This window comes from Haliotis cracherodii, unplaced genomic scaffold, assembly GCF_022045235.1.
Source record: "Haliotis cracherodii isolate W230 unplaced genomic scaffold, xgHalCrac1.p SCAF_1, whole genome shotgun sequence".
Taxonomy (NCBI): Eukaryota; Metazoa; Mollusca; class Gastropoda; order Lepetellida; family Haliotidae; genus Haliotis; species Haliotis cracherodii.
In genome coordinates, this window is record NW_027266264.1 from 46,245,315 (window position 1) to 46,264,734 (window position 19,420).

The 19,420-nt window shown below is 43.7% G+C and overlaps 1 protein-coding gene across 1 annotated transcript in view; it reads left to right on the forward strand.

Annotated features, from left to right (window-relative positions):
• The window catches only part of LOC139478425 (26S proteasome regulatory subunit 6A-B), a 33,209-nt gene extending 14,989 nt beyond the window's left edge, over positions 1-18,220 (forward strand). Inside the window, exons 4-13 of the mRNA XM_071260882.1 lie at positions 8,153-8,260; positions 8,867-8,929; positions 9,081-9,127; positions 9,527-9,617; positions 10,592-10,664; positions 11,007-11,216; positions 11,387-11,493; positions 15,545-15,690; positions 16,249-16,330; positions 16,903-18,220. Coding sequence (XP_071116983.1) covers positions 8,153-8,260; positions 8,867-8,929; positions 9,081-9,127; positions 9,527-9,617; positions 10,592-10,664; positions 11,007-11,216; positions 11,387-11,493; positions 15,545-15,690; positions 16,249-16,330; positions 16,903-17,013 — 1,038 coding nt within the window. The 3' untranslated portion in view covers positions 17,014-18,220. The remainder of the gene's footprint in view (positions 1-8,152; positions 8,261-8,866; positions 8,930-9,080; positions 9,128-9,526; positions 9,618-10,591; positions 10,665-11,006; positions 11,217-11,386; positions 11,494-15,544; positions 15,691-16,248; positions 16,331-16,902) is intronic.
• Positions 18,221-19,420: the final 1,200 nt, after the last annotated feature.

The following is a 19,420-nucleotide window of genomic DNA, read 5'->3' on the forward strand; positions in this document are numbered from 1 at the left end:
GCTGCCTCCTGAGCTGGTTGGGACAACTTTCTTCAGCAGCTGGATCTCACACAGTTCGTCACTCTGTCAAAGACAGCAGTAAATGCAATACGGAGTAATGCAGGATAAGTATACAAATGTAAAAAATATTTAGATTTTACTAAAATTGGTATTGATATTTTGTGATATTCTTTTTTTCATTATAGAAACTCATATTATCATGATATATTTAATGGTGAATGTATTTAGGTGTAGTTATTTTCTTTAACTTATTCTGCATTACTCCTTAATGCATTCACTGCTTACCTTTTGACAGTGGTGAATCTGTGCTTGATCCTGGTGATGAAAGAAAAGTGCTGTTCCTTTCAAAAGCGGTGTTAAACCCAACTCACTCTTCTGTAGGGCTATTTTTAATTGCTAATGTGTCATGGTCCATCGCAAATTTTATCCTGTATTTCATGGCCAGCAAGCCATTAGCATTGCATGTAAATACCTTTAGCACTTTATCCAAGGTTGTCGGGTAGCTGCTCAGTGGTTAAAATGTTCGCTCGTCACGCCTAAGACACCGGTTTGATTACCGACGGGTTCAATGAGTGAAACCCATTTCTGGTGTCCCCCTGCCGTGATATTGCTGTAATATTGCTAATTTTCCATCATTGTGAACTTTAGTCCTCTGTAATTGGAGGCTGTATTTGTAGTAACTTCTGCATATGTGTTTAGCAGTTAGCGCTAGTTACTTGCACTTTAAACCATTGTACCGTTATTATAGTGTTATATGTTAATTTACTGTTTGGTTTGCTCTGTATTAAGAAAAACCTGCTTGTTTGCTATTTCAATTTAATTTGATGTGTTTATTATGCTTGCACATTATACTGCACTATACTTTGCGTGCGCCCGCCTATGGGCAATGCGACAATGCCTATACTACCTGTCAACGCAAACCTGGTTGTGCTAACAGGCCTAGTGGCTACAACTGCGCTATCCAACCCTCGGGGCCAATTATTATCTGCACATCCTGGGTTCCCGGCAGCACCCCAAGCTATCTTCCCATTGGCGTCTTTTGTAGATCTGACGTGGATGCAATCCTTTTCATTCGGACTCTTCTGAGGTGTCACTAGCCGAGTCGCTTGTGAAGTAGATTAAGCACCTAGGCCTTGCTCAGATTGGATGGCTTACTATCTTTAAGGTGTCGACAACACAATCTGGTTGCACCCTTCGTCCATCCCACCTGACCCCTTTTAAAGGATATGGTCAGAGCGCTGGATGAGGATTTTTCTGAACTTACCCTCTCACCAGACGAGGATCTCTATAGTATGACAGGATTGTCCGAGCCTATTACCATTATCCCTGACAGCTGTTTCATATTCATAGAAAGGGAAATCAGGCAGTCCTTAAAACCCTTGTTGGCATTAGTCTTTTTTCGGAGACCAATGTCAATAGGTTCGATCATTTCCAGACGGTGGTAGAGTTCCAACAAAGGCAAATCGACCAAATCGATTACAGCACCTGCCCACGGGGGTATCTAACCTTATTCAATTCGGATTCTGAATTTAAGCACCGGCTGCTTCATCAGCCATGGTCTGCCTCAACATTATTTAATGGCCAAATAACTGACATGAATACCAAAGTCTCGAGCTGTGCTCGAGATGAGACAGCACTCAATGCTCTGGAACCTGTATCCCAGAACCCTGGTCAATGTGTGTCAAATTCAGGGAATTATCAACCCAGGCGCTCATCCCTCAAGGACCAGACTACTGATCAGTCCTTCTTTCGTAGCAAAGGACGAGTCAAGGGCAGAGGCCACGGCTCCTATCAAACCCATAGGAGTAGTTTCCAGGGTAGGAGCAGGGGCCAGAGGGGGAAACATGGACAGTGGACAATCACAACTGGGATCTGCCACCTCAAGTCATCCCAATTGTTGACACACCAGGAGTTGGGAGACAAGGCTTGTTTTGTAGAAATAGGATTGGTATGGCAGACACATATGCTTTCAACATCTTGAGGTACGGATATTGCCTCAGCTTGACAATGGCACTGGAGCAGGGGCTTTACCCCAGAATACAACATCAGTTGTTGGGGACCAACATACAGAAGTGTTGGAGAAAAGAGCCATAGATGTTGTGCAGACCCCAGTGCAACTACCGGGGTTCTATTCTCCCATTTTTCTAATTCCCAAGCAGGATTGTAATTGCAGATACCCCTCTGGGTGCTAATGAGGCAAAGGGAGGCTACTCTGTCCTTTACTAGCTTACTCATTTGAAACAACAGATTTACTTACAGTGATCCCTCGCTATTGCACTCTTCAATATAGCGCTAACTCGGTTACTGTGTGCGGTAACACATGGTTCCCAAAACTTATATACACTTTTAGTAAACTCAAGTCACTGACACGATGTCATTTCCCCATCGCAAAAACATTACCACCTGCACGCAACACCGGAAATACCAATCAACAAATTCCGCAATTAAATCCTAATTACATTAAGTAATACGTTACCACTGTTATACCGAGGCTGTTGTCTCCCACAACTGCTGCTATAGCGAAATCTACCACAGAGATCTCAATTACCTCATGCAGCACGTGCGTAGCCACCTAGCTGCCATGTGACACCCTTCACTCTTGTCTCCTTCGTCTGCTAAGCAAGACGTGTTTCCCTCCTGCTGAAGCGTTCATTGAATATTTGGTGATATCTATTATAGTTTATTCTCTAATAAACTGTGCTTTTATGGGGCGTTGCGGAAGCTACGCTTGGTTATGATTTTCCCGCCTTTTTTTCTATATACTTGCGGGGTTCGCGTATGCACGTTGTGTTTTACGTTTCCCCTGTTCTTGTATGTTTTGGGGGTTAACATCACTTATTTCTTTATATAAAAGTTATATGTGTATGTTATATGTTCACAATTGCTCGTTTATTTTCTTGTGAAAATGCTCGTTTGTGAATCATTGTGGTGCGTGCGTTGTAACCATGTTTTGTTCTTTGTTTATAGAATACAAACAATTTCTGACATGGATATGTCCCTAGTCTCCACCCCCTCCATCCCTGCTCCTCGGAGTTGCGCGGTGTGCAGAAATATTTTGTCGTCCCGGGATCCTCACGATCGTTGCCCGCGGTGCAGGGTTCCTTGCGGGGACACCCGGTCTGGGGCCTGCGGAGTTTGAGCGTTACCGACTGTATGTCCAGTCCGTCTCCACCCCTGTGGTGGCCGGTTCGTCCGGTCGGGGTCCCCGTGCGGGTACCACCCCCTCGGCTGCGGCGGATCCCTTTGCGGCCCTCGGGCTGTCTGGGGATTCCGTCGCCGCAATGTTGTCGAAATTTGTGGACTCCAAGCTGGCGGCCTTATCGCAAGTTAGGCCGCTGGCTGTTCCGTCCTCGGCCTCTTCGGTGGCCGCGGGTTTGGACGCGGGGTCCACCGGTACGGCGGCGGCTGCCGTGGTTACCGGTCCTTTCCCCGAACTGTTGCTTCCGCTATCGGTTAAGGACCGCGTGGCCATGGTTTATGATCCCTTCGAGGACATGCCAAAGCCCCTGCTGATACCGCGGGGAATCCACGGTTCCGTGGGTTCCTCCGAGGTGTATGACGAGATGTCCGACAAGGCTTTCCCGGCATCAACCTTGCTGCGCGGGATTAAGCCTTCTTTGGAGAAGGCCTTCGCGGCTGCCTCTGGCCAGGGTCTCCCGTTACCTCCACCGTCGTGGAGAAAAGGGTCTTTCCTGGTACATGACCTTGCCTTTCCAGAGGCTGGTCCTTCCGCGGAAGCCCATGTGGAGTGTTTGGGGGTCCATGCCCCACCGGTTGCCACGGTACCACAAGGTACCTTGCAACAGCTGGACACCCTTGCTCGACACTCCATGCTGGCAATGTCTCACGGAGACACATACCTGGCTGCAGCGGCCAGTCTGGTCGAAGGTTCTCCTACGGACCGAGACCAGCGCATTTACAACTGCTTGCTCGGTTTTAATGCTTCCCTGGAGTACGTTGCCGGGGCTTCGGCCTTTATTTCCGTCACGTGCCATTTTCTTCGGCGTCAGTCGTATCTGGTTGCTTCTGGGTTGGACGCTGCCAATCAGGAGGTGCTCCTTTCGCAGCCTTGGTCTGCTCGGACCCTGTTTAATAACAAGATCCCTGGGGTTCTGAAGGACCAACAGGCCGCTGTGTCTGCCGAGGCCTCTCGGCACACACTGGATCTTGTGGGGTCCTTGCATAGGCGCCTGGGTGCCGCTCCGAAGCGGAGCGCGCCCAAGGATGCTGCGTCCGGCAGGCCTAAGGGGTCGGGTTCTTCTTCCTCTGGGAAGAAGCCCCGCTCTGAGGGCTCCGGTAAAGGTTCTCAGCTGCCCTTTCGCGGGAAGAAGGGGAACTGGGGGAAGCCCACATCGTCTAAGGACGGCGAGGGCCCCTCCAGGTGACTCTCATTGGAGGGTTTCGTATCCCGACAGCGCCACCTTCGGTTGGCCCGTAGGCGAACCCGACTCACTTGGCCCTGGACAGTTGCGTCTGCCGCAGCCTGTCAGGCCCCCCTCTCCTTCTCCAGTGGGAGCCAGACTCCAGACTTACTGGGAGAATTGGGAACAAGTGTTCGACGACCCGTGGGTGGTCAACACCACTGCCTGTGAGACTGCCTCTTGATCCACCCTCACACCCGTCAGCTTCATCCAAACGCAGGGCAGTTCAATCTGCACGCGTGGATGTTGTCACCGAACGTCTGAGGAGTAAAGGTTTTTCTCGCCAGGCGTCTCGGGCATACGTTAGTATGCATCGTGATTCTACCCAGAAGGTGTAATGCACGTTGGGTTATTTTCACGAAAAGTGGTGTTGTAAACATCACATTCATTCGCCAGATAAGGTATCTGTGCAGGATATTGCTCGTTTCATGTCTCACTTGCGAGAGACCCGGAAACTCTCCGGGGGTTCCATTGCCAACTATGTCTCGTCCGTTGCTACGGTACGGGACGTTGCTATGGGTACCAGTCTCTCCAAAGAGCCGGTGATACGGGGTATTATCAAGGGTTTCAAACAGCACGATCTTAAGGAGGGACGCCTTCGGGCACCGGCCTGGGATCTTTCCCTAGTGTTGCAATCACTTACGGAAGCTCCGTATGAACCCTTGCATAGTGCTTCGCTCCCGCATGTGACTTGGAAAACAGCATTTCTCCTCTCCTTTGCCACGGCGGCACGTGTATCCGAAATTCATGCACTCGATGTCGCCAAGGTACGATTCGATAGGGGTGACGAAGGAGCGGTCCGCCTGGGCCTGCTCATGGGCTTCGTCGCCAAGAATCAGAGAATCGGGCAAGCGGAGAGAGAATTCACTGTAAGATCACTCAAAGAAATCTTACATCCTGCTGATACTGAGGACAGAGCGCTGTGTCCGGTTAGGGCCCTTAAGTATTATCTTAAGGATTCGAATGAACGTAGACAAGGGCGTGACCGTCTGTTCATATTGTGTAACCCTAATCGCACGGTTGACATAACTCGCAACTCGATTGCGTTGTGGCTTCGTTCTGTCATCAATCTGGCGTACCGGTCTCGGGGGTTACCGGTAGCGGGGTCAAACCCGCACGAGATCAGGGCGCTAGCGGCAACATTTGCCCTACACTCGAATATCTCTGTTCGCAGAATATTACAAGGTTGTTACTGGCGTTCTGACTCGGTTTTTGCCAATCATTACCTCAAACAGATCGCTGATGCCGTCATGGAGAGTGTGCACCGTCTTGGCCCGTGGATCGCGGCGCAAGCGGGCACCTAAGGGGTGTGCCCATCGCAATTCCGACCTCCTCAGGCGTCAGACCTTGCACGGTGGTCAATCTGGGTCGACTCCAATGTTCCCACTGCCGTGGGTACAGGAGTTGGGGTCCCGCAAACCAGCGCACTCACACCACAGGTGAGGGCGGCTTTTTGTGTGCTTTGTCCTTATTTGTATTTTGAAAATTATGTATTTTATTGTCTGTCGTGTATCTCAACCTTGTGATGCATGCTTACAAATACTGGAATTAGGTCATGCGCCTAATGCATACTTTAAGTAGGCTTGCTCTGGGATATACGGTCTGAATGAAATTAATTTCCCTCTTTTCGACTGTTTAACCTGATCTAAGATTAAGCTCACGCGGATACAGTGTTCTCATCCGCTGCGGCGATGAAATACCTATCCAGTGGGGCCGTTTGGAGTCGCCAATCATTTTGGCAATGACGATTGAGCCTTACGGTATGCGCTTGACAGTGCTTTGGTATTCCTATAGGGTAACGCCTAGCTAGGTGCATGCGCATCGAGTGCTTCCGCCTTGGTGTTTACTTCCGCTGGTCGGAAGGAACGCTAGCAGTCAGGATTCGAGTTGTAGGTGCTCCCCACCGCCTACTGTGGTAGTCAGCCTCGGTATAACAGTGGTAACGTATTACTTAATGTAATTTGTAGAATTTTCCTATTCGGAATATTCTATAAGTAATACGTTACCACTGGGCTGCTGCCCGTCCGTCCGTCCCCCGAGCACTTGCTCTCGCAGGAGACGAGTAAAGGGTGTCACATGGCAGCTAGGTGGCTACGCACGTGCTGCATGAGGTAATTGAGATCTCTGTGGTAGATTTCGCTATAGCAGCAGTTGTGGGAGACAACAGCCTCGGTATAACAGTGGTAACGTATTACTTATAGAATATTCCGAATAGGAAAATTCTACAATTATTACTATCTGGTTATAAAAAAACACGTTTGTACCTTGACATATGTTTGTAGCATATTTTATTAATTTTATTTAAAATTTCATTCAATACAGTTTAGATCAGTTTTGCCGAAATCGTGCGTAAAGGGGTCGATAGATCGCACAACTCGCCGTTATTTACAGCAACCTCGGTCAGCGCCTCGAATGAACTTTAGTTGACAACGAAAAGAAACACATATTAAATAAATGCCATACTTTCACTCGTTAAAAGTTCCATTTGTTGTAGTTCGACAAAATTATATTTCATCAAAGCTAGGCCTAACGAAGCATCTAAAGTCGGAAAATGTTTCAACCTCGCGTTACAATTTCCAAGAAACTTGTGCCATATATGGAAGTGTTACTACGATTTAACAATGAAACAAGCCTGGTTCTCGTTGTTGACCTGCCTGACATCGAAATGTATTAATCCCATTGGTTGACTGGCGTAGCTGTATGCAAATTACATTGTCAGTCTGGGACACTAACACAAAATATTAGCCAATCAAATACCGTAACATGATCACATGATTACATTCGCGTGAAACTTGACCCAGTTCATTTTGTGTGCTCTACTTGTCCACGGGCATGCTAGAAAACGTATATTACACACTCGACATCTAAACCTTACTTGGCACGGGCGTCGGGTAATGGTATTTTTCAACCCCTGCACCATCAGTCTGTGGTCCTACCAGCTGCATTTCAGTGGCCCCATGGCTTTTTACCAGCCTTACCAAGCCAATAGCCGCCTATCTGCACGTCAGTAACATTCTGTTTGAGTTGTACATTGACGACTGCCTACTGAATCATCCAGTAGCAGTGATCCTAACCTGTCACCAGGACTTCACCAGGCGCCTGCTTTATCAACTGGGTTGGATAGCATGGATAGTCAATGAGGCGAAGTCGGAACTAATCCCATCCTACCGAATCCAATTCATAGGAAGCCTATTTCAGACAGATGTACATCAGTGCAGATGGATACAAATCTTACGTCATCTGTACTCCACCCTGCAGCAGCCCATCACACTGACGACTTTGCTGGCAACAGCCTCAATGTTTATGATAACTGGTTATCCTTTGAGACCTATTGTAAAGAAAAGGCTAATGATCCCAGACCTGCAGCCCCACAATATCTTCAGACATTTTAGGGGGTCCGGCTTCTGAATGGATCAGCAGGATCAATCACCACTTTGCTACTGTCAAAACGTAAGCAGTGAATGCATTAAGGAGTAATGCAGGATAAGTATACAAATATAAAAAAATATCTAGATTTTACTAGAATTGTGTAACCATGATAACAGTTTGTGAAATGCTTATGAAAATAAGCTCATAGCTATAATAATTTTAACTCTTAATGGTTTTTGAACATGTCAAGTTACACTACTATTCTCCACAACTGGTGATGTTACTTTCAATGAATGATTGCACCAGACCAGTGTCTAGTCTGGGACATGACTTGTGTGTGAACCTTGTGCTGTGTGTGTCAGCTGTTGGACATGGACCCTCACGACCAGGAGGAGGAGGATGGGGCTAACATAGACTTGGACTCGCAACGCAAGGGCAAGTGTGCTGTCATCAAGACATCCACCAGACAGGTACTCATGCATAATTGGCTGTGAAGAGCATCCTTCATTACAACAAATGTATCTTCAGTCACCTTATTCATCTATGTTTTTAACTTTAAACTTGAGGAAAGTGATGTTTCAAATGTTAAAATCATTTTTTATATTTTTGTGTGAATTACTTAACATGGATAACAATTGATTATTGGCATAATTGGTAATTCTTTATATTGTCAAAGCATTTTTGTGAAATGTTTCTGGTTTTTTCCCTTTTCCTCTCCTCATGCATTACGACTGCCTCCATGGTCTAGAGGTAAGGCCTCCAGAGAGTGGAAGGTCAGCATTTGATCCCTGGTCGCGTTGTACCAAAAGACGTTAAAAAATGGTACTGGTTGTTACCCTGCCTGACGTTCAGCATTAAGGGGCTAAAACAAAGACTTGTTGGCTCGAAGTCGGTCTACTATGTCTGACTTGGTTTATTCATGTTAAATTCATGTGCCACACATACGCACACACATGCATGCATGTCACTATATAAGTGCATAATCTTGAACGTGATGTTAAGCCCCATTTCAACTCACCTCACCTTATTTCCTTATCTCACCTAGCCTGTTCAGAAGAATCACTTTTACCTTGCAGACCTACTTCCTACCTGTTATTGGCCTCGTAGATGCTGAGAAACTCAAGCCAGCTGATCTAGTGGTGGGTAATGTTTACAGAATGTATGTTCAGAATTTTGCTATTAAGCTTCCATCAAGACACCATTTCTCAGATATAAGAACAGAAGCATTGGTTGCTGCATATATCGATCTATGCTGCACATCAATTGTCCATGTGGTTATCTGTTTTTCAGGGAGTAAACAAGGACTCCTATCTCATACTGGAGACACTTCCTCAAGAGTAAGTAGTGTGGTTGCCATATAAGATCCAGTAACTTTATCAATAGCTCACTTAATAAATATAGTTCTGCTTGTTTCTGTAGTAAAGTTGCTTAAAGTTTATATTAGAGGTTATTCACTTTGAAACAGTAACTGTTGAACCTGTCAAAGTTTGTGTAGTCCTATGGGAGTGTGGGCCAGAAGAGGCCTAGATTGCCTCATGCTTGTTCTGACAGTGACATTTGACTGTGATTGTGTGTCTTCAAACTATCAAACACTGTTTTGTCTTGTCCACACTAGACCTGCTAATTTGTTTACAAATGCTGAATATTGCAGATTGTCAACAAACATTTCTGTCAACACTGAAATGTGGTTGTATGTGTGAGATAGCTGTTTATAACACCTCGGTTTCTTGTGGCAGGTATGACTCCCGAGTGAAGGCGATGGAAGTTGACGAGCGCCCCACTGAGCAGTACAGTGACATTGGAGGACTGGACAAACAGATTCAAGAGGTCATTCCTTCTATTGTCTTAAGTCTTTACCCAAAACAAGGGTACTCAGACAGTGTTTTAGGAGATGTGTAATGAATTAGATGTAACTAGTAATTTATGATAACTTACCATGATTGCAGTGTAGAATTCATCATATTCATATTGAATGAATTACATTTAGAAATCGACGTGGCTATGTCCTAATGGAAATAAGGCACTACAACAGTATTCTTATGAAAGTCAGAATTGGACAATTAATCATTTGATCAAGTTTGATTTGTTGGGAGATATTGCCTCTGGTACATGAAATGTGTGTAAAAACTGGAAGGATTCACACCTGTTTGCTCTTACAATTTCTCTGTAGTTCCTATGTATTTTGAATAAAAGACACAAACTACAAAACCAGGTGAAAAAATTATGGAGTTTAGGAATATCATATAAACCAAGGTCTCAAGTGGTAAAGTAATAAAACTTGAAATGAAATACAGTACATACCTCTGCGCAAATGCACCGATAGAATGCCTGATAGTTAAGGTATCATAAGGACTAGTAGAAATTTCCCATGGTATCATTAATAGATTAGTGGACTAAACAAATAAGTTTCTATTGCTGAAATGCGTACAAAACTTATCAATTGTCTGTGGTACCATGGGTGCCACTGTCTTTGAACCAAGTGCGCATGACAGAAATATACCTTTTGCATTAAGGGTAATAAGTCATAAAATATTGAGAATAGCCAAATGAAAGGCTGATGCACTTGGTCAGTGAATGTCAGAGTCAAATCAACAAAACGATGCAAGGATTTGTACCATTAGATCTGTCCATGTGTTACTGCCTCAAAGAGGGGACAGTCATTTGTTCATTGTAACATGTATGAGGTCGACTTCACCTGCTCTCACACTCAATTACTGGTAAACAACTACAGGTATGGTAAGTTAGGGGAAAACACGCCTGAGGATTATGACATTATATGTCTACTACTTTCTGCATTACAGTTGATTGAAGCTGTTGTCCTGCCAATGACCCACAAAGATAGGTTTGAAGCACTTGGAATACAGCCACCGAAGGGTGAGAATATCATCATGATTATGTTAACTTAAGCAAGGCAGTGTTTGTAAGCCTCATTTGTATCATCTCTTTAATAGGGATGTGATTTCAAATTTCATCGCAGAACTATTCTGATACTAAATTGTTAAACACTCTAGACTGACCAATTTGTGTATTATGTATTATTATCTCATCATGTTTATAACTTCAGACAAAAATATGTCTAACCCTTGTCATGAAATCTTTGTAATATTTTGTTTATCTCAATGTTAACTGATAGACACATTTACCCTTTTTGTGAAGATGTCCATTGCCTATTGAAGGCACTAGCTGTGTATTTGATGAATATACTATGTTTGTCAGGTGTACTGTTGTATGGGCCTCCTGGCACTGGTAAGACTCTGCTGGCCCGAGCCTGTGCTGCACAGACCAAGTCCACTTTCCTCAAGCTAGCTGGCCCACAGCTGGTACAGATGTTCATCGGCGATGGAGCTAAGCTGGTCAGGGATGCATTTGCTCTAGCCAAAGAGAAGGCACCAGCCATCATCTTTATTGATGAATTAGATGCTATTGGTAGGTTGATTTGCATTTCAACCATCGATGACACAGGAATCTTTCTGAAGTACAATGTTGTTTAATTTATGCGTAAGTTATTGGTTGTCCATAATATGTGAATCACAGTTACCTCCCATTCCATTGTTTAGGATGACCAATGCTAATATTCCTCGATACTGTTTTTTCAGGTACAAAGCGTTTCGACAGTGAGAAGGCTGGTGACAGAGAAGTTCAGAGAACTATGTTGGAGCTACTCAATCAGATGGATGGCTTCATGCCAACCATGCAAGTCAAGGTGATTCTTTTGTGTGACTGTTAAGTGTTTGAGGTTGTGTAGTAGCATATAACTACATCTCTATTGCAAAGGCTAATATACCCTTACATTGATGCCATGTGACCCTGGAAGTGGTGACATCATGAATAATCACATTACTGCACGTTACATTCAAACAGACAAGACATGTTTGAGAATACAGTCTACAGAACCTACTTGCAACCTTTGCTTGCTATTTCTACCCTAAGTTATTCTTTTGATTGTTGTTTTGCTTATGGTTTGTGCTTTTTAGTCTTATCACTTGCTGCTTCGTTAAATTCCCGCACATTAGGGGCTCTCAGTCACAGTAAACATTGTGCATGTCATTGTTCCTCTCCGCCATTTTGATTTCACCACCTGCACACGATATTGTGTTATGCGTCTTGATGCCTCATGTTATGGCTTGGTGTTTGTTTCTCGTTTATTGCATATACCTTTTGTGTGTCTAAGTGTTTAATACATTTTATTTGCATGATTTTTCCTCTTCCAAACCTACGAGTTATTAATTACCTCTTCAATTCATTGTTTGATACCACTGCTATCATTGATATGCAGACGACTTTGGCTGAGATGCAGCCAGCCGACTCGTCACCTACACACGAAAATTCATCACCTAGGCAGACTCTCACGTCTCCTCAGGCATTAATGTGTTCAATAGACATGGCGCCTCTTCAAACACAGTTGACTACACAGATGGCGGCGCCTATCTATACGTTCATCACTACACCGGCGCTTGCACCTCACACTGACGACCACTGTCTACACATCTAGCGCCGACGCCAGCACACTTGAACTCCTTTACGGCACTCTCTATGGTGCTGGTGCCTCCACAACTCGATCACTACCCTGGTCTCACTGCTCAACAGTTATCACAGCCAGTGCCACATTAGCTGCTGCAGGTGCCATTCATGGATCCCGCCTGGATCAGTCCATGAACCCTCTTTGTCTACCACATCTTTGGTGCCGCCAGCTATGTCTATGTCGCCTACTTGTTTTCCTCCTGTAAATTATATGTTGTACTTATCCTGCATTACTCCTTAATGCATTTATGGCTTGTTCTTGACAGAGAGAAAGAGCTGTGTGAGAGGTCTTTGCCTGAAGAAGTTGTTCCAACTAGCTGAGAGGCCAACCCTATCACACAGCTCCAACGTGAAGTGACATCACGGATCCTCACATTACTTTTGTCACTTGAAGAGTGAAGACCTCTTTTTTGATAAGCTCATTAAGTTTGTTGAAACCCTCATGTGTTTTGCTTCTTTGAGGTTGCTATTCTTGTGCTTCTGCTTATGGTTTGTTTCCTCATCCATTCTATATGTTTTAAGCATTGCAAACATGTTTGGACACATGTTTGGACACATGTTTGTGTTCTTAAGAACAATTAGGTAATCGTTTTAGTTTCAAGTAGCCATCTTGAATATTTTACATGGCCACAGGGACTAGAATGAACACGGTCCATGTGCTGTATTCCTTGTTGCCTAGTACCTCACCATTGTCGTACTATTGCAATTGTATTCTTTGTAAATGTGTGTTGTTTTACGTTCTTTATGAACTTGTTTACTTGAAGCCAAAAAGCTGGGAAAACAAATTATAGCATACATAATCGGGTGGGGATGCCTTGTGATTATACTCTGCTTCGTTGTAGATAACATGCCATCTTGTTCCAAGTGCCGTCGTAATAAGTCAGCGTGGATCCCCACTCATGGTGCTTAAATTGTACATCACCATGCCTCCAGTCTTCCAGATGTAAAGACTGTCTCCAGCTTTCCCCCCACAGCTTTCCGACAATACCTGCAAGTGTCCAAGAAACGCAAATCACAGTAAACGCTGAAGCTCAAGCGTAAGATGTCGGACAATTCCAAGACTACCTCAGCCAGACGGGCAGCCTCGACAGCCTCCTCGGACTGGGAATCCTCGGCCTCTACTTCGGCCATGTTGTCATCCTGCTCAGTCACTGTGTCTATTCAGAGCACTTTGACGACCACCACCACCACCACGTCTACACAGAGGCGGCCACCACCATGACATCTCGTGTGGCTCAGACTTACCAGATAGCGCCTATACAGTCCACCATACAGATGCCCTCGGGCTATGATAAAGACAATTTAATCATCTATAAGGACAGCTTATTCAACTACACCTGGTCCCAGCCCTCCACAGCCACACATGCTGCGTCAGTGGCAGGTCCTTCTGGGCCTCCTAACCTCAGCACAGGACTTGACCTACAGAGGAAGGCTCCAACAGCATCCTGTCCAGATGTTCCTGGCTCCCTACTTCAGGCGTCTGGATCCATCAGTCTCCATTGTCCTCCCGGATCACCTCAAACCTTATCTCTGGTGGTGGACGGTGGACATGAATGTCTTAGACAGCGTCAGTCTGACAGGGCTGACGACCTCGTTACACCTTCAAGGCTGTGGTGCACAACTAGAGGGACAGGTCACCTCAGGGCTGTGGTGCACCGCGCAGCTCCAGTGGCACATAAACAACCTCGAACTGGAGGCGCTTGCTCTGGCTCTCTCCCATTGGCAGCAGACCCTTCGACATGCCAGTCTCTTCATTTTGATGGACAACATAACCGTTGTCTGGTGCCTCCGGAACCAGGGACCGATTCACTCCTTCAACAGACGTTCCGCTTCTTCAACCTGAGGGATCATCTGGGGATTCAGAGTGTCCAGGTGCAACGCAGCCATAGACGATAAACGAGTTATGATTGTAGAATGAAGTACTATACCGAGCCATAATGTGTGGAGCAATGAACCTTCTATTCCAGGGCAATTGCTGGGGAGGTCGAGAGGCCAGCTCTGGATAAGAGGTGAGGTCAGTGGTGTCTAGTAGTGGTGACGTGCTGGGCTACTACTAACGGTAAACTGTGCATGCATTGCACGTCCTCCAAGTCGACGTTATGGCTTGATGGTTTTCTCTGCAAAAACTCCGAAATGAGAGCCACTTGTCATTGTACAAGCTCCTAGTGGACAGACAATGTGCCATTGTGAAGGCCAGTGCGAGCACTGCAGTGTTTTCTTGGAAACCTCCTTTTTATCCCGCTTTCTCCTACATCCCAGACAGAGGTTAGCCATGAAGGATGTTTTTGGCTCAGTAACAGCCTTTGCCAGTCACTATCGGAGGGGATTGGCTTTGGAGGATGTGGAGGCAGTTTTGGTTCATCTGTGGTGGCTTTCACAAGTGCCGATGCCACTGATTTCTCCCGGACACCAGAGCTGTCCTTTTGAACTCTCCGGTATTACACCCCAAATTAGAGGGCACACATGCTGTTTGCATTAGCTCAGTAGGTCAGTTTTAGATTTTGGCGTAAGCTTTATTTTATCACTGTTTCCAATCTGGTCTTCCTCCTTTCCTGAGGCTTGTTTTCCTTCTGAAAGGAATGGTCACTGGTTTCCGTTCTTCGCTCAGGATACTGTATGTGGTACCTGTACTTTACTGAGGGCTTATTGAGGATCATACCTGAAGCTATGCTCACCTCTGTACCATCCGATAACGATGCATTGGTTTTTTATCCAAACTTGAGACATTGTTTAAAGTTACAATCATGATAATTGATGATTCTTACAATATTGTCATATTGAATTTTGTCATATCATTTCAATGAATGATTGCAGACCTGAAGCTGTTGTAAAATAAATGGTGGAAACTGCTTGTCAAAACAAGGGAGATTGTTACTGTTGAAAATGGGTGCATTCCAGGAAGATATAGCTTGACTTGTGAAGATCCGGGGTAGAATAGGCTTTTGGCAACCCATGCTTGCTGTGAAAGCGGACTATGCTTGTCTTAAGAGGTGACTTTGGGGATTGGGTGGTCAGACTCACTGACTTGGTTGATGCATGTCATCATATCCCAATTGCGTGGATTGATGCTCATGATGTCAATCACTGAATTGACTGGTCTAGACTTATAGAATTATTTATAGACAGCCGTCATATAGCTGGAATATTATTGACTGCAGCGTTAACAAACAAACAATAGATAAAACTGTTTAAGGAGACTTCACAGTGACTGAGTGTGTGTGTTGTTATGTCAGGTTATTGCTGCCACAAACCGTGTAGACATTCTGGATCCTGCTCTGCTGCGATCCGGTCGTCTGGACAGGAAAATTGAGTTCCCACACCCCAACGAGGAGGCAAGGGCCAGAATCCTGCAAATTCACTCCAGGAAGATGAATGTTAGGTGAGCACAACAACTTTCTCAGGTGTTAAAATAAGGTACAATGATTAGAGCTATCAAGTTCAAGATTGAGAAGTGTCTCGACTACATTATACCCAGCTTCATTGACCATGCTGACATTTTGTGTGTGGGTATTTTCTGTACACTAGTACCCTGGTGGGTGTCTCGGACAGACTCAGTCACCCTGTACTCATGCTTGTGATTATGATTGTGTAATATGACCTAATTGTACATCATAGGATGGAACATTGCCAATGCCATCAACCATTTGATTGTCCTTTCCAAACAAAGAGTATTCAGTTACATTGCTAACTGTGACCAAAAAAACCCCTCCCACTTACTACCTGGAATTCATCCTGAAAAGATCTTCAATTTATTTGTTTTCTTTGGAAACTGATGTGACTTGAAAATTTCATATTCATCATTTTCAAAGATAATGCTCACGGAAACATGACATTCTGCTAAAGTGTTGTACAGTGAAATGATAGTTTATTCCGGCCTTCTTGACAAACTGACAAAACTCTTGAAGTATTCTTAGAGATAGTTTGTTGTTGTTTACAGCAAGGATGTCAACTATGAGGAACTTTCCCGGTGTACAGATGACTTCAATGGTGCCCAACTGAAAGCAGTCTGTGTAGAAGCTGTAAGTTTAATTATATTTCTGTTGATACATGAATATGTCAATTGTCATACCGATTGTCTCATTACCATACCACATATAACCAGGAGAAAGAAGGGCATTATATTAAAAATTTGGCAGCCAAAAATAATCACTGGTGTATGCTGAGAACTGTCCTATTCAAGCCAGATAAATGTTTTTATGTTATAACCTTAACTCCATTCACTTATACATTGTGCATACTGAGAACTATTTTGTGTCCATTGTTAATGTGGCTGTCAAGATAGTTCTTTGGAGTATCACATATAAGTCTTAAGAATCTGTTTGACTGGTTTCTTGTTGTCATAGTTTGTTTTGTCCCCAGCACACAGAATTGGTGACTTGTTTGATTGTTGGTGTTTGCACTGGTATGACGAAGGTTGCTGCTTATAATAACAAGCACTGGTTTGTCTGGTCCAGACTTGGTTATTTACATGTGCCATGACATGGCCTGAATATTACTGACTGGCAAAATAACAAACAAACAGTGTGCAGTTTTAAGTGCTAGTAATTAGAATTTCACTAATCATGCTAATTCTCCTGATTTTGTGTTTCAGGGTATGATTGCTCTGCGTCGTGAGGCAGTGGAGTTGAGTCATGAGGACTACATGGATGCTATCATTGAGGTGCAAGCCAAGAAGAAGGCCAACTTGCAGTACTATGCCTAGGGCTGAATCACATCATTCACAGTGGAATGTAGGACATGGGCTGAAACATACTATGTATCATTCAGGCCAGAATGTAACAGTCTTCATTTCCATTTCCTGGCTTTGGCAAAATGTCATTTTCTGCTTATTCATGATGCAGAGTTTCAAGTATCATAACAAATTTATGTCATAACATATTCTGTGATATCCAAAAATTGAAATCATACCATTTGGTTATTCTGCCCTGAAATGTATGGACATTTTGTTGTGCATTGTCATATAAAATGTTCCCTGAATACAGAGGGTAAAGCTTTCACCAGACCTAGCATGAGTGTTCACTCTGACTGTAGTTTGGGCCTTGGAACTGGTGTGTCACAGATGTTATTGATTTGTTGTTGGCTGCCAACTTGGGACATTATATTTGTTGTTAGATTGTCAACACAAACTGGAAGTTCATTTATGTAAGGAATTTACTGTGTACAAATTACTGTAAAGGGGCATTCACATGGTGCAACTAGGTGTATACAATTTGTTGCATGCAACACATTGCATCGTGTGAACGGGCAAGTCGGTCCAACTTTTGATGTATGCAACTTGTTGGACGTGAGTTGTATGAAATAGGACATGCTCTATTTTCATGTTACAACTTCTGTGAATGCAGACAATCAAAACATGTATGAAAAATCATATGATATTTACACATCAATTCGTAAACAAAAATGGTGACTCCGATTCACGTTGAAAACTTCTGCTTTTCCATATCCTAAGTGTCACCACTCAATAAAGGACCTAACTGCATACAGCAAATTGTATACGACTAGTTGTACTGTGTGAATGCCTCTTATGGTAAGGTTGATGCATGACATGTTTTCTTTTCATATTGAGGATGACAATACTTGCAGATTGGAAGGGAAGCACATTCATTCTGAAATATATCCACACTGGCAGTCACTTGATTCTAAAGACTGGCTTCCATTTCTGTGCAGTATATGTTGGACAAGGAGGCTGCCTGTAAAGACTGCCGTTGGACATATTTGTGCTACTAAATATATCATGCATATTTTCACTTATTGCCATTTTATGGAACAGAAACATTAACAGATGATATATGATGAAGCACTAAGTGCTGTTTAAGCAAGTGGTCTTTCCTAGCAGTGAGGGAAGTGTGTACATAATGACTGTTGATGTTGTGTGTATTTTCAGTCATTACAATAAAGGCAGAAACAATCACATGTGTTGTGTTTTCAATAGTTGACATTGAGGAACTCTTTTGTATCTGTTTGCAAAGCCGGGATGGATCAGCATGTCCGTCTATCTACCTGTCTCCCAAACCATTTAATATTTTTTGTTGAAACTTGCCATACAGATCAAGTTATCAGTTTGTATTTTTTTAAATGTTTTCCTGACCACAAGTTTGACATTACTGAAAAAAAATAAGGACAGTGCCAGTTTCCAGAGAACAAGTCCAAAACTGTTGAATATATTATGATGAAACTTGCTATGCAGGTCAGTCTTTATTTGATAATTTGGGATTTGAATATTTTTATTTTTTATATTTTTTAACTTAACTTAACTCCTTTAAGTCATTTAATGCTGGTTCTTGACAAATTGTTTGACAGGCATGATTTAGAAGTTGACAGATGACAAGGTAGACACAATTTGATGGATAACAACTTCTTTAATACTGTAAAATGCGATGTTTCGGTATAGATCCTTATACCGTTGTCAAGCAAGACTGAATGAGGGTACTTACTTACTTACTTTGGAGATTTAACGTGCGCTTTCCGTCTGATGCGTATTTTGCACATGGGCCCGGCCAGGCCATTTAATGTGTTTCCGAAAGAGGCGAAAGTGGTGTATGCAACCCAAGAGGGGCCTTTGGGAGTGCTTATATAGAATTTGGGAATTTTGAGATTTGGAATAGATGCCGATGGGGTTGGGGAGGAGAATTAAGGGAGCTTGGTATGGTGGATGTTTGTTTGTTTATGTGATTTTGATTTTGATTAGGTAGATTATTTTGTTTTTAGATGCGTTTTATTAGTTCCGTTTTGATTAAGAATACGCCTAAGGCCTTGAAAATTTCTAGTTTATTTTGTGGGTTTAGTATTGCTTCTAGAGTGAGAGCCTTGTTTAGATTGAGGGTGGTTTGTAATGCGGTTCGATGTGTTAGGTAGTGCGTGCAGTGGATGAGTGCGTGTTCTGGGGTTTCTAGTTGTTTGCAGTGTGGGCAGTTACCTGTAGTGTTTTTAAAAAGATTTTAGGTGGTTATTAAGGTTGGCGTGTCCTGTTTGGAGTTTAGTGATTACTCTGTCGATTTTTTTTGATGGATGGAAATTTTTTGGTTGGTTAGTGGTTTGCTGAGCACTTTTTTGATTTGGCTATTTGAGTTTAGATATAGGTTATGCCTTTTTTTGGTGATTTTTTGCTT